The 13714-nt window shown below is 43.1% G+C and overlaps 1 protein-coding gene across 1 annotated transcript in view; it reads right to left on the bottom strand.

The window, feature by feature from the left end:
* Window positions 1-13714, bottom strand: part of ADAMTS19 (ADAM metallopeptidase with thrombospondin type 1 motif 19) — a 266057-nt gene that overhangs the window by 16680 nt on the left and 235663 nt on the right. Inside the window, exons 19-21 of the mRNA XM_088475170.1 lie at window positions 13570-13705; window positions 7101-7305; window positions 6109-6261 (exon numbers count right to left, since the gene is read on the bottom strand). Coding sequence (XP_088331296.1) covers window positions 6109-6261; window positions 7101-7305; window positions 13570-13705 — 494 coding nt within the window. The remainder of the gene's footprint in view (window positions 1-6108; window positions 6262-7100; window positions 7306-13569; window positions 13706-13714) is intronic.

Raw genomic sequence — 13714 nt, 5'->3', positions numbered from 1 at the left:
ACCTTACAAAACACATTAATACTCATAGATAACATAACTTTTCAGCACTGAGTACTTTATTGTGTGACTTTTTGAATTGTTTTGCAACATTTTTGCATGTAATAATGCTTTGTATTTCAAATGTTGAAGTAAATTTTAGTATCCCAATGTACAAACGTCCACACTGCTCAATAGTCGCTATTAACGGGAGAATAAAATGTTCCAGTTTTTAGGCAATTTAATTAGGCACTTAAAGAGCATTAATGTTGCTTGTGAATTAGCAATTTTTATCAATGCAATAATTATTATTGGAATAAATGCAATTCATATGTAACTTTAGTGAAATTTGGAAGTAACTGCAAGTGTAAAGATTACGTAATAGCACTGCACAAACTTCTTTAATATTAAATGAACAATCCTTGGTTTACTTTGGAACATCATAGTAACGTACCTTAAAAATAACAAAGGCATTAAGTCAATATTCACCTTACTTACAAAAGAAACATTTTAGTTTGGTGTACAGCTCATAATTGTCTTTTGCCAGTTATGTAACGCTACATACACATGGCAGAGAGCACATGTTAATAATGACCTGTTTTTACAATTTGTATATTAATGCAACACTAAATTTCTATGTTTTTTTTAACAAACCAATTCTAAACTTGGCATTGAAGATTATTACTCAGATTTATTCTTTCTATTCACTGCCAATATGTTGGACGTTGGGAATTTCTTAAGGCCAATAGCTGAGGAAGGTGTTACAGCTAATTCCAGCTGGCTGGGAGTAAACAAAGAAATGCTTAAATTAAGAGGAGAACTGTTGAAGACATGGTATATTATCAATCAATTTTTTTTTTTTTTAAACATTTCACTATAGTTGCCATGGTAACGTAGACATTATTACCAACTGTACAGTAGTTATTTACAAATTTCAAGTAGGCTCAATTACATACAGGAAGTAAATGGACCATAGTGCCTCATAAGATTTGGCAGCCATCTTGATTGCAATGGAGAACTATACAAGATCTGCATAAGTCATGGTGACCTTACAGGAATTATCAGCTCATTTACAATCATTCATCTCACAAAGAGACAATTCATGTTTTGTTCAATAAATACAATTAAACGAGCTTGGCTCACATCTTTCAGTTAGGGCCAATATTTAGTCATTCACATTTAGCAATAGATCATTAATAGCAGAGCTGACTTGCTTTTAAGTATTCTTCAATAAAAAGAAAATAATGCTCTTGTTAATAAAAAGTCCTCATGGAAAAAATAAACACAACATTCCTAGCTACTAATGTTTCCTTTAAAAAAAGTGACTAGACTGATCATATAAAGCTTATAATTACCACTGTACTGTATAAATGTTCTGTACTGTATACATGTTCCCTGTTCCATTAGGGTGCACTTCTACAGTAAGTCCCCAGAGCATGCTTAGAGGCCTGTATGTATTATGGTAGTAATGTTCAGCCTGGCTAGGACAGTGCACTACAAATGACTAGTTACTGTAGTTGTTGCTGTTGGGTCATTGTACTTATTTGAAAGCCAGGGCCGATTCTATGCATATGCATGGTACACAGCTGAGTAGGGCGCCACATAGTGGAGGGCGCCTCAGCTGCGACCATGCGGGCTGTGGGCAGACTGTGTCTCTGTGACACAGCTGCACCGCGCGTGTAGTGCTGACCGAATGGAGTTTGGTCAGCACTACACAGTGACAAACACACAGCCGCTGGCGCCGGCAGCAGTCTGTTTGTTTTAATTAACAGCCAATGAGAGTCTGTCAGACTCTATTAGCAAAACGGCCGTCCTGGGAGGACAGATGGAGGAGCGGATGGCGGCGACGGGAGCAGGAGCCGGGATTCAGGTAAGTGTTTTATTTTTTATTTTTATTATGTGTGTGACTACTGGGGGTGGACCACTACAAGGGGGGGACTACTACTAGGGGCACTACAAGGGGGGGACAACTACTAGGGGCACTATAAAGGGGGACTACTACTGGGGGCACTGCTTCAGTGGACCACTACTGGGGGCTCTATATAAAGGGCAATACTGGGGGTACTGCATAGGGGGGACTACAACTGGGGCCACTATTTAAAGGGCACTGCATAAGGGATACCACTATTGGGGGCACTACATGGGGGGGACTACTACTGGGGGCACTATATAAGGGGCACTGCATAGGGGGTACCACTACTGGAGGCACTGCATAGGGGGGACTACTACTGGGGTCACTATATAAGGAGCTTACTACTGGGGGCACGAGGGGCACTGCACAGGGGGGACCACTACTGGGGGCACTGTATAAGGGGCACTGCATAGGGGGTACCACTACTGGGGGCACTGCATAGGAGGGACTACTACTGGGGTCACTATATAAGGGGCTTACCACTGGGGGCACAGGGGGAACCACTACTGGGGGCACTGCATAGGGGGGATCACTACTGGGGACACTACTGGAGGCCTGCATAAGGGGGACCTCTCCTGGGGCACAAGGGGCACTGCATAGGGGACCCCACTACTGGGGGCACTGAATAGGGAGGACCACTACAGGGTGCACTGCATAGGGGGGGGCACTACATAGGGGTGACTACTACTGGAGGCAGTATATAAGGGGCACTACTGGAGGACTGCATAAGGGGGACCTCTACTGAGGCACAAGGGGCACTGCACAGGGGGGACAACTACTGGGGGCACTGTATAAGGGGCACTGCATATGGGGGATCACTACTGGGGGCCTGCATAAGGACGACCACTACTGGGAGCAATGTATAAGGGGCACTACTTGGGGCCTGCATAGGAGGGACCACTACTGGGGACATTGCATACTGGGGGTACTGTACAAGGGGCACTACTGGGGGGACTGCATTAAGGTGCATATGGAATGGAAAGGACTGTTCCCAGAGCAGTGGCGTATCTATAAAGGGTGCAGTTTGTGGGGGGCCCTGCACCGCACACCCTGCAACCATATTAAAAATTAAAATTTAAAATTAACCCTAGTGTGTGTGAGCATGTGATAGGGAACATAGATTGTTAGCTCCACTGGGGCAGGGACTGATGTGAATGGCCAAATAGTCTCTCTGTAAAGCGCTGCGGAATATGTGTGCGCAATATAAATAACTGGTAATAATAATAATATTGCAGTTTACAGTACATGTCTCAGGCCTGCAAGAGTTTGCTGCCTATGGTGGCTGGCCACACCCCATCTGGTGGATGACCTTTAAGTATGGACCCCTATTACTGCATTTCCCCGGTGGACCCTTTATGCCTCAGTCCGACACGGTATGTGGCCAATCAGAAAATAGAAAAGCATATCATATTAAGTTGCAGCCTCATTTCCAATATTTTGATGTGGTTACAGTTCTCATCTTGTGCAAAGGCAGTAATGTAGCAAGTGTATGGAATTTAGCTTAACACAGCAATTTTATTTCCTACAGTTACAGATATATCATTTCACATGCACACTTTAGGGAGAATTCAATTCAGCGTGATAGACGAGATGTGTCAACTTGATTTTCAACCCACATTGCAAGTTGTCCCTCTCATAGAGGTGTGCAGGAAAACTTGCGTTGTGGGCTGCCAATATGTGCGCAGCCAAGTATTGCCACGATGATCGGTAGAACGTTGCTTTGAATTGAATTACAGCCTTCGTGTATCTACCTATTTTAGCCTTACAAAGTTAGGAATTCCTGCCATGTAAGCACTGTAGTATTCTATGAATGCAGCATGAGAAATATTTAATTGTACTTCATATAATTAGCGACTGAGATTTCAAACGTGGCCATGGGGCAGCACAGATGGTGTAATGGTTAACATTGCTACCTCACAGCACTGAGGTCGTGGGTTCAATTTTCACTTCTGCTCTAACTGTGTGGAGTTTGTATATTCTCCCTGTGCTTGCGTGGGTTTCCTCCTGGTGCTCCGGTTTACTCCCACACTCCAAAAATATACTGGTAGGCTAATTGGCTCCCAACAAAATTAACCCTAGTGTGTGTGAGCATGTGATAGGGAATATAGATTGTAAGCTCCACTGGGGCAGGGAGTGATGTGAATGGCCAAAATATTCTCTGTAAAGCGCTGCGGAATATGTGTGCGCTATATAAATAACTGGTAATAATAATAATATTGCAGTTTACAGTACATGTCTCAGGCTTGCAAGAGTTTGCTGCCTACAAATACTTACATTCTCTAGCAATCCTACAATAAATTAAAATGCAGGTGAATGTGACGGAAAAAAAAATATAGGTGCTGATTCACATTGCACGCAAGTGCAATGCTGAACACAGATTCCCGATTATCGGGAATCTGTGTGTGCGCAGGACCCATTCTGCAAGTGTGCAGAATAGGTACTGCAGAAATGCACACAACCCCTTCGATGCCTCTGCCTGATTGACAGGCAGAGGCATCTAAGGGGCGGTGCGGAGGCGGGATCAGCCAGCATTCCCGGAAACACTGGCATATCCACGCTGTTTTCTGAGAGTGGCAAGATCATGGACTGCGTCGACGGACAGAGTTTCCTGGCCTCGCAAGCTGGCCAACCTGAGTAAGCTGAGGCCAGGCGCCATCCACCATCACGACTTTTGAACACCGATGGTCATGATGGTGAACCCAGTCTGCGACCTCGGTCGCAGTGCTGGGATCGCAAATGCAGCAGAGGGTGTCATACATCTCCTGCTGCATTTGCATATTAGCAAGGATGGAAATGAAAAACTGCCTGAGTGCAGCTTTGCAATTCCGTATGAAGCTGAATCAGCCCCATAGTGAGGTATTGTGCAGAAGTTAAAGCAATTGTGTATAGAATATATCTTCCTTTTAATTAATAATCTTAGTTATCCTTCTACAAATGAATATCTCATTTTCAAATCTCTCTGGTTGGCTAACAAAAAAGGCTAGCCACAGACACAGTAAGTCTGTTACAAACACATAGGTTCACAGCTCTCAACATGCCCTACGAGGCAAAGGGGGATTGTACAGTAATGGGCAGACAGATAACAGAGGCAATTTCCTTTCTACAACATGTACCATTGTGACTGTGGTTGGCATAGTACCCCAGAAACATAAATTATTAATAGTAACATACTTTTTATAACCTGTCACAGTGATTTATATTGTAAGAATTATATCTTTTTTCCAAGGGATTGCTGCTTTAGCATAAAAAGGTACCATTTCTTATGAAACATTCAACTATTCACAAATTGTTCACGTTAATGCCATACCTTCACAAACACCAAAAAAGCAAACTACAAAAAGTGTTACAGCTAGCATTCAATGACTACAATATAAGTTGCATAAAAAGACGAACAGTTTAAGCTTTGAAATATATTAATATTTATTTAGGGTGCTATCAATAGAGTTGCCAACAAATAATGGAAGTGGATAACAGTGATAGTCCTATTGTCTTTTAGATGTCTATAGACAAGTACCCGATTATACATTTTGGGATATATTTATTAAAGGGAGATACAGTAAACCCTAACTCTGTCAAAATTTTTAGTTTTCTCCAGAGTAAGAGCTTCTCGCTATTTAACAAGTCTCTTGTATATGGGGATATCGCTGACGATAGCTTCCTAAAGCAAATCATGGGGAAGTCTATTTAACAAAGGCCGCGATGGAACAAGTACCACCAGTTGTCATACTATCGCTATAGTGGAAGATCCTTTAAAAAAAAATGCTTTACTATTAAAATAAAACATTTAAATAGAATAAAATAATATTTTTTCAACTATTTTTACATACAGTATACGTTGGGCAACTCAGATAGCGTAGTAGTTACTATTACTGCCTACAGCTCTGAGGTCTTGTGTTTGACTGGCCAGCATAGAGTCCTCTTACCATAGCCAACCAGTATTGCCAGGGGCATACTGTAATTATTACTAAGGCGCCGCAGCAAACTTTTCTTGTTTAATTGTGGCGATAACTGATTTTCTATCCAAGCAGTAGTAGAAAATCAGCCTTGTTGCTGCAGATTGTTAAATAGACCCCTAAATCCTAAATACTTAGACTAATCTGTGGTTAGTAACTGTGTATCGTTTATTTACATAGTCTCCTGTCAATGCCCATTCTCTTTATTGAAGAAGTAACCACTGGGAAAAAAAATTTAGATTATAATTAAACTTAAAATGAATGCACCTTAGACCAATCTCCTGTCCTCCATATATAGCACTTGGAATAATCTTCACAGTCTTCCATTTCCCTCGGTCTAGTAGATATTACGCACTTCTTACGTGGGTTTGTGCATCTCACAGTCCGATGGCGCACACCTTTGCCACATTTTAAGGAGCACTGAAAAAGATTACCCAAATATTTTAGATCAGTTATTTTTCCAAACATACAGTATTTCAACTCACTAAAATAAATAGCACTGCTAAGCAATGTGCATTACATATAGTATAGTGGCAGAACCGCTGCTGCAAAGCACAACATGATGGTACAATCTTTGCTTTGCACTTTGGTTTTTAGCTGTAAGATGGTGACTCTGGCACTCACTAGGGCTATTATACAAAGTGATCATTATAAATACCTGGACTGTTATACAATTACTTTTTTCAATTCAGTTTAACTACAGTATTTGCGCCCTCACATGACAATAGTCCTGATTGTCCTAAGTATCTGTGCCAGAATAAGTATGTGGACTGTCAGAAAAGGGATTAGCCAAATGGTCTTAGTGTGGGAATATCAGGGGAGCAGCCTATATTTTCCTGATTTTGGGGGAAGAAAAACAGAAATATTTCCCCCCCCCCTCTTTACATTTGTTTACCATACATGCTAACTACTGGGTAAGTCTAAGAAATGTTACATATTCTGTAACTTTTTCTTCATTTTATTATTGATTCTGACAATTAAATACATGTTTCAATCTATAGTAAAACTCTTACATGATTTATGCCATACAGTAGGTTAGGTTTGAACCTTTTTTTCTTGCACCCCAAATTTAACCATAGGGAACATTTCCTCTTTTATAGTAATGGTATACTGCAAATTGCAGATTTAGTGCCCATAACTGCAGCCGGTTCAAGCAACTGTTTAGCTAATATGGGCCTAGGTATCATAAAAACAAAGCAGAATATAGTAACACTGAAATTGATCCATCCTATTTATCTTCTGCATGTGCATTACTACACCTCAGACCACACTCCGACCTCCCACACTGTCATACAGTCCTGGCCCTCACAGCGCTGGGTTGATGGAGGCTTATATCCATGGCAGTCTCTCTCCCGAGCTGTGATCAGTGTACCATTCCTCAGCTGCTGGGTGCACGCAGTCTGGCGGCTTTGGGTTCCTTTACCACATGTCTTAGAACATGAAGTCCATTCGGTCATCATCCACCTAAATAAAAATATGTTCGAGAGTAAAGAATTTGAGTAATAATATTGTGGCTTTGTACCAAAATACGTATTTTCATTTTATACTTAGTGTACAGTATAAACATAGCTTAGCAAAAAATTGTAGATTTATTTGAATTACTATGGCACCATTACTGTCAGGTGTCATCATAGTTTTCAGGTTCCGTTACAGAGGGAGGTGGGGAGATGGCCATGGCCCATTGTGCATAAAAACATACTGTACCAGGATGCTGCAAAACAGCTAAAGGGCATATGGCCAATCCCTATTGGGGATGTAGCTGTGCCCACAGGTAGGCCCTGGGTACTTTGTGCCTGCCCCCCATTAGCAGCAACGGTAATTGTAACATGTGTGCAATCTAAAATTAGAGGAGTGAGTCATTTATTCTCATGTAGCCACATTTTTATTTGATGCAATAAAACAAAAATAATATTTGACATCTACACTGTTCATTTTACGAAATGCATTTGGGTCTTATTAATTAGCTGGTTTTAGACCCGATCGTTATCTTTTTTTACAGGCGCTTATTTAACAAAAAGCACATGCAGGGACAGGTTCCCATCCCTGCAATGTCTAAAAGTAAAGTGATCGCTAATAGGATCATGATACTTTTAGGTTTGGGGGGGGGTCAGCCATGCTACTGTATATGTGCGACCTGATGTGATCGGACCGCACGGATCCCTCTCCTGGTAGCATTTGCAATATGTAGCCCACAGGCTACAATGGCTAACGGTATCTGGAGATGGTGTCACCCGTCGTGGCCAAGCTCTGGAATCCTTTGCACTTTGGAGCTTGGTATGTTCCAGCATTTAAGCAGCCCCAATAGATATCTATGTCTGCGATCTCGTACGCAGGAGAAATGGCTCGGGGGCTCAGTTCCCATGGCCATTCTGCATGACCATAGGGTTACTCAGGGGATGGATTATCGAATGATCTGTGACCGATGCTGCGTCTTTGTACACAGTCATTTGGATTTACGAAGCTGCAGGTGGACGTCTCAATGCAAATCCCAGCAGCTGTTATATTTGCATATTCTCACACAGTCACTGCATGCAAATTCGCAGCAGCGGCTGTGGCATTAGTATACATCTCTGAATCAGGACCTTAGTACATTCAGACTCCCAATTATGAGATTCTTATACTTGGACAATTCAGCTAAAATCTGTAATTTCAGACACCTTAATTAAAACACCTGTCGTTTACTTATTCTTCTAATTTTCATTAAAAGACCATTTTAGTAGACAGGTACTGAGATAGTAAGAGACACCAGAACACTTTAAATTTTCAATATGCAAATCTTATATATGATTAGTTGCTAGTGAGAAGCTGCCAGTAAAGAAGTGTAAAGAGACGGTGATTAGGTAATTCATCAAAAAACCAGCAAAGCTCATTTATTGTATCATGTTCTGCTTTATGCTTTGAAAAATGAATTTATTTCTGCTGATTGCATACTTCCTATTAGGTTAGATATAAACGGAAAGTCAGTGATACAGAAAGAATGTACTATGGGCCTGATTCAGAGCCGTTCGCTATTTGCGGTCGTTCGTTCAAAAACAAGGGGTGGCTATTCAAATGATCTGTTCGCAAATTGCAGTCTGTTCACACCTCTAAGTCTGAACGAGCGAACAAAACATACGCTCGTTTATTTGATAAAAACGACCCCTGGCCGCTCGCACCATACGTCATGTCCGCTATTTATTAGATTAATCGAGTACATCGTACAGCGTATGAACTGCTCGCTATTCTTGTGGTTGTTTTTTTCAACCGCTATTTTGCGAGCAGTTCTGAGTTAAAAAAAACCAAGTGACATGGTCAATGACGCTGCTGTATTAATTATGCACTCCCTTAAAACGCCCGTTTTGACCTTTAAGCACGCCTGCGTTCGAATTCCACTCCCCCGTTTTCAAACACCTTCCCCTGTTACCACCCACATACGCCTCATTCTGTCACTCAAAATAGCAGGCACTCGCTATATAGCGTACAAACGATTTTCGGCCGCACTGACTGGTTTGCGCATGCGTACTAAAAACCGTACGCATGCGCAGATGTGCGAACATCGCTCGGAACGAGCGTACGGCCGCTAGCGAGCGGCTCTGAATGAGGGCCTATGTTACCATGGGCCTGATACAGAGATGTACACAATGCCGATGTTTATGCAGATTGAGCGATTGTTAGCCATTGCGCACGCATGTAAGCCGCACTGGGCGCGCGCAGCGATAGTTTTTCAATTACACTCACACAGAGGATTCGATCGCAAAGTGAGAGACAGGTAGTCAGCGTTTGGGGGAGGCAATGGGGGGGTGGTTAGAAAAATGACTTACTCAGAAGCAGAGATGTGCAGTTCAATTCTCTAGAAATCCAAATCCACCCAAATTTTGTGAGTCTGGACAGATCCAAGTTGTGGTTCTGATCCCCTGAGGAGATCCGGACAGATCCAAGTCGCATTTCGGATCTTCCACGGTTCGAAATTCGGATTTTAAAAATTTACATGATTTTGGGTGTTTTTAAAAACTTTTTAGCATTTTTAAAAAAAAAAAAGCCAGAACCAAAACACTTGAAGGTGGTTTTGAAAAACCAAAACCAAAACATGAAGATGAATTCAGATCCCAAAACAAAAACATGGGGGTCACTCAGCGCACATCTCTATTCAGAAGGCTGGTGACCGTCTGACCTGCGTTTGATGTTTCTGATGTTTCCCTTTTGAGGTGAGTGGCGGATGTGAGATGCTTTCCATAGGTGTCTCTAAGCACTTGATGGCAAGTGTCATTAGCATATTTTTGCAGCTGCGTTCCATCCAGCTGTGATTGCATTAGAGTACATCTCTAAATCAGGCCCTATGTTCTGCTCCATTGTGGGAATTTTTATTATTTCCAAACATCCAATTTGTTCCATAGGTCAAAAATGTTGTTAGGATTAGACTGATAGAGTTATATTTACTAAAGTGAGAGTTTTTAGAAGTTAGTTTTAGAATAGATGTTGCCCATAGCAACCAAAGATTCTAGCTATTATCTTCTAGAACAGGGGTGGCCAACCAGTCAAAGGCAAAGAGCCCCAAAATATCTGTAAAAGCGCATACCCCTTACCCACCCCATAAGCCTAACCTCCTCCCTAGTGGTGCCTATATCTAACCCCCATCCCCACACCCTGAACCTAACAGGGGTTGCCTAACCCTAACCCCCTCTTCCCCTAGCCTAACCCTCCCGGGGTGCCTAGCCCTAACCTCCTCCCTAGTGGTGCCTAAACCTAACCCCCCCTTCCCTGGGGACTTTGCCGTTACTTACCCATCTGGATGATCGGGATTGTGAAGCCTTGCGATGCCGGTGTCAGTATCCTGTTCACTGTGGGGATATCGTCGCCGGCATATTGTCGGGCGGCGGGATATCGATGCCCGGCATTCCGTTCGTCGGCAGTGTGACTGCATACCACCTCCAGAGTGGAGCAGACTGCTGCAACAAAGGATGAGCCTCATCTGAACAGATGTGCCCATATCAGAGGAGACAGCCAGTGTCAGTCAGGGGAGCCGCATCAGAAAACGGAAGAGCCGCATATGGCTCAAGAACCACAGGTTGGCCACCGCTGTTCTAGAAGGTGCTAGTTAAATGTTAAGTAGAATCTGATTGGTTGCTATGGGCAACATCTCTTCTAAAACTCACTTCAGTAAATTTACCCCATACAAAGTGTTCATTTAACATTAACACTGTGGGCCTGATTCAGCAAGTGCGCGCAATTCAAACACAATGCCAATGTTCACGTAGCTAAGCGATTAGTTTCCATGCATGAAAAGTTCAGGAAACCCTTACAACGCATGTGTTATGCTATTTGTACGCACAAAAAGGCTATTGTATTCGGGACAGATGGTATCAGATATGGGGTGGCAAAGTGATGGGTGTTCCTGGGTGGTGACTGGGAAGTGGCCTGAGGTGAACACAAAAAAATCAATCTCACCAGCGTCCATCTCTGAATCAGGCCCTGTATGTTGCGAGTATAAATTGTAGGCATAAATCAGAGACATTGCTGCAATCTTTTTAGAAGAGCATGAGAAGAAATACAGTATTGCATAGACTGAAAGATTACTGATGTATTGTACAGTACAGTGATTGTCATTTGGGAACATTTATAACATCTGGTGTACAGAGCAAAGAGGTGCTGGTCACAGGTGTTACGGACAACACCAGCTTATTCAATTGCAGCAGCTGTGATAAATATATACATAGAACATAGCACTTTAAATAGGGTAAATGTTTAGGATGCATTCTTACTCACATTAATCCAAGCACTCTTCAAAACAAAGCATCACTAACTTAACGCTAATGTCTGCCAAACTCAACTACAGTAAGTAAGATCCCTAAAGCATTCTTCTTGTCTATCTAGAATACTACTGCAGAACATCTGGAGGGAGGGGCCTTTATTATACAATGGAAGTTGTGCGGACACCTGCTCTCCACACCAAATTCACTCAACTTCTGCTCCCTGTGGCTATTTCTCCTCTCTTGATTGTAGCAGCTGGATAACACATTGGGACTGTAAAGAATTCCTTCAGTTATTCCCAAATCCTGATTCAGTTTTCTCACATTAACTCAAGCTGTGATGTAACTATTTCATTGAAGGGGACCTATAATATTTTTATATGTTGAATGAAATTCATTATAATTGCACTAGTAAAGGAACCTGGCATAGGTCGGATCATCACAGTCTGTCCCCCCCTGACCCTGGCCAGCCTCCGCCCCCTCACTGCTCCACTCCCAACTCTGTCCCACCCAAGCCCCTTCGCTGCTCCACTCCACCTCGCCCCCCTCCTCTGTATCGCCTCCGCCCCCTCGGTGCTCCACTCCCAACTCTGTCCCACCCCAGCCCCTTCGCTGCTCCACTCCACCTCGCCCCCTGCTCTGTATAGCCTCTGCTCCCTCACTGCTCCACTCCCAACTCTGTCCCACCCCACCCCCTTCGCTGCTCCACTCCACCTAGCCCTCCTCCTCTGTATTGCCTCACTCCTTTTCTGCTCACTCCTCCACCCTGTCCCACTGGCCACTGGTATGTCCTGCTCCACCTCCCTCTTTGTCCTACTCCGGCGGCTGCATTCAGTCCCATCTAGGGTCTGTTCCATCTCCCTTGCAGTGGGAGCCATTGGAAGGAAGAAGCAGGCCCCGGATCCCACAGCGCATGCATGTAGGAGACAAGACAGAGCTTAGAGAAATATGGATTTATTATTCTGTAATAATTGTCCTCTTCAATCCCATGAAACTCTACCAATGCTAAGGGGCACTTTAGTAAATTTACCCCAAAATGTTTAGTCTAGTAAGGCAAGCTATATGAAATAAGAAAAGTGTTTCAGGAAGGCTTAGCTGACAGTGAACATTGGGTAGCACATGCCTTCAAGTAATAGCGTTATATTATAAATATGATAGGTGGAGCACAAATAACATATGTACAGCCTTCCCTGGTTTTCATGTACAGCTTGTACACACGTGTTACAGAGTTACAGCTACTTTACATTAACAATGACGTTAACCAAGCTTAAACGGATTGTAAACTGTGGATCATTGGGCCGTATTCAGCAGTGCACACCAATGATCGGGAATCTGCGCAGTCACATGACCCGTTTTGCGCATGTGTGGAACAGGTCTGCGATCTCGCACGGAGACTGGCAGCAGACTGTCAGTGATTGACAGTCTTCTGCCGTTTGTGGGCGGGAGGGGGCGGCGATGCCCTCCATTTCCCCGTAATGGAGGCATGTCGCCGCCGTTGGAGGAGGAGGGAAGAATCCAGGAGCTCAGAAATTTCCTATCTTCATCCTCTCATCTGTGGTGGCTGGCTGCGTGACCCCATGGGTCAGCCGGCCGATGTTCCGCAGAGTATCCAATGCTACGTTAGACAACGCAGCTCAGATACATAATGCAGCAGGAGTCAGGATGCATTACCATATGCATTACCATATCTGAACAGATGGAATTGCAAAGCTGCTTGCGAGCAGCTTTGCAATTCCATCTGAAGATCAATCAGGCCCATTGTTCCCTACAGTGAGTAGAATGTCAGTAAACACATGATGAAGCAGGGACGCAACATGCACCACAAAGGTGACTTTCAGACTGCAGTTACATCTTAGGTCAATGGTTCCCAAACTGTGCACCATGACACCCATGACACTAAAAGTTGCCAGCCAGCCCCTGTTACCATCTCAGGGATCATAATAAGAATTATGCTTCATCATGTTCATAGACAAGACATTTTTTAAAACACACATCTTTGTACCTTGTTTGGCAAGGTTGCTCATTGCACTTTCTTATCTGAGGTTCTGGCTTCATCAGGTCTTTACAGTTGTTGTTCTCCACAAAAGTTATATTTTTATTCAAAATCTTTGTACAAGAGACTGTTGTCTTCCTTTCACCTAGCATGC

Source organism: Taudactylus pleione, unplaced genomic scaffold (assembly GCF_031769625.1).
Source record: "Taudactylus pleione unplaced genomic scaffold, aTauple2 ptg000162l, whole genome shotgun sequence".
Taxonomy (NCBI): Eukaryota; Metazoa; Chordata; class Amphibia; order Anura; family Myobatrachidae; genus Taudactylus; species Taudactylus pleione.
Note: the sequence above shows the minus strand (reverse complement) of the source record. Positions and strands in the feature narration are given on the sequence as shown.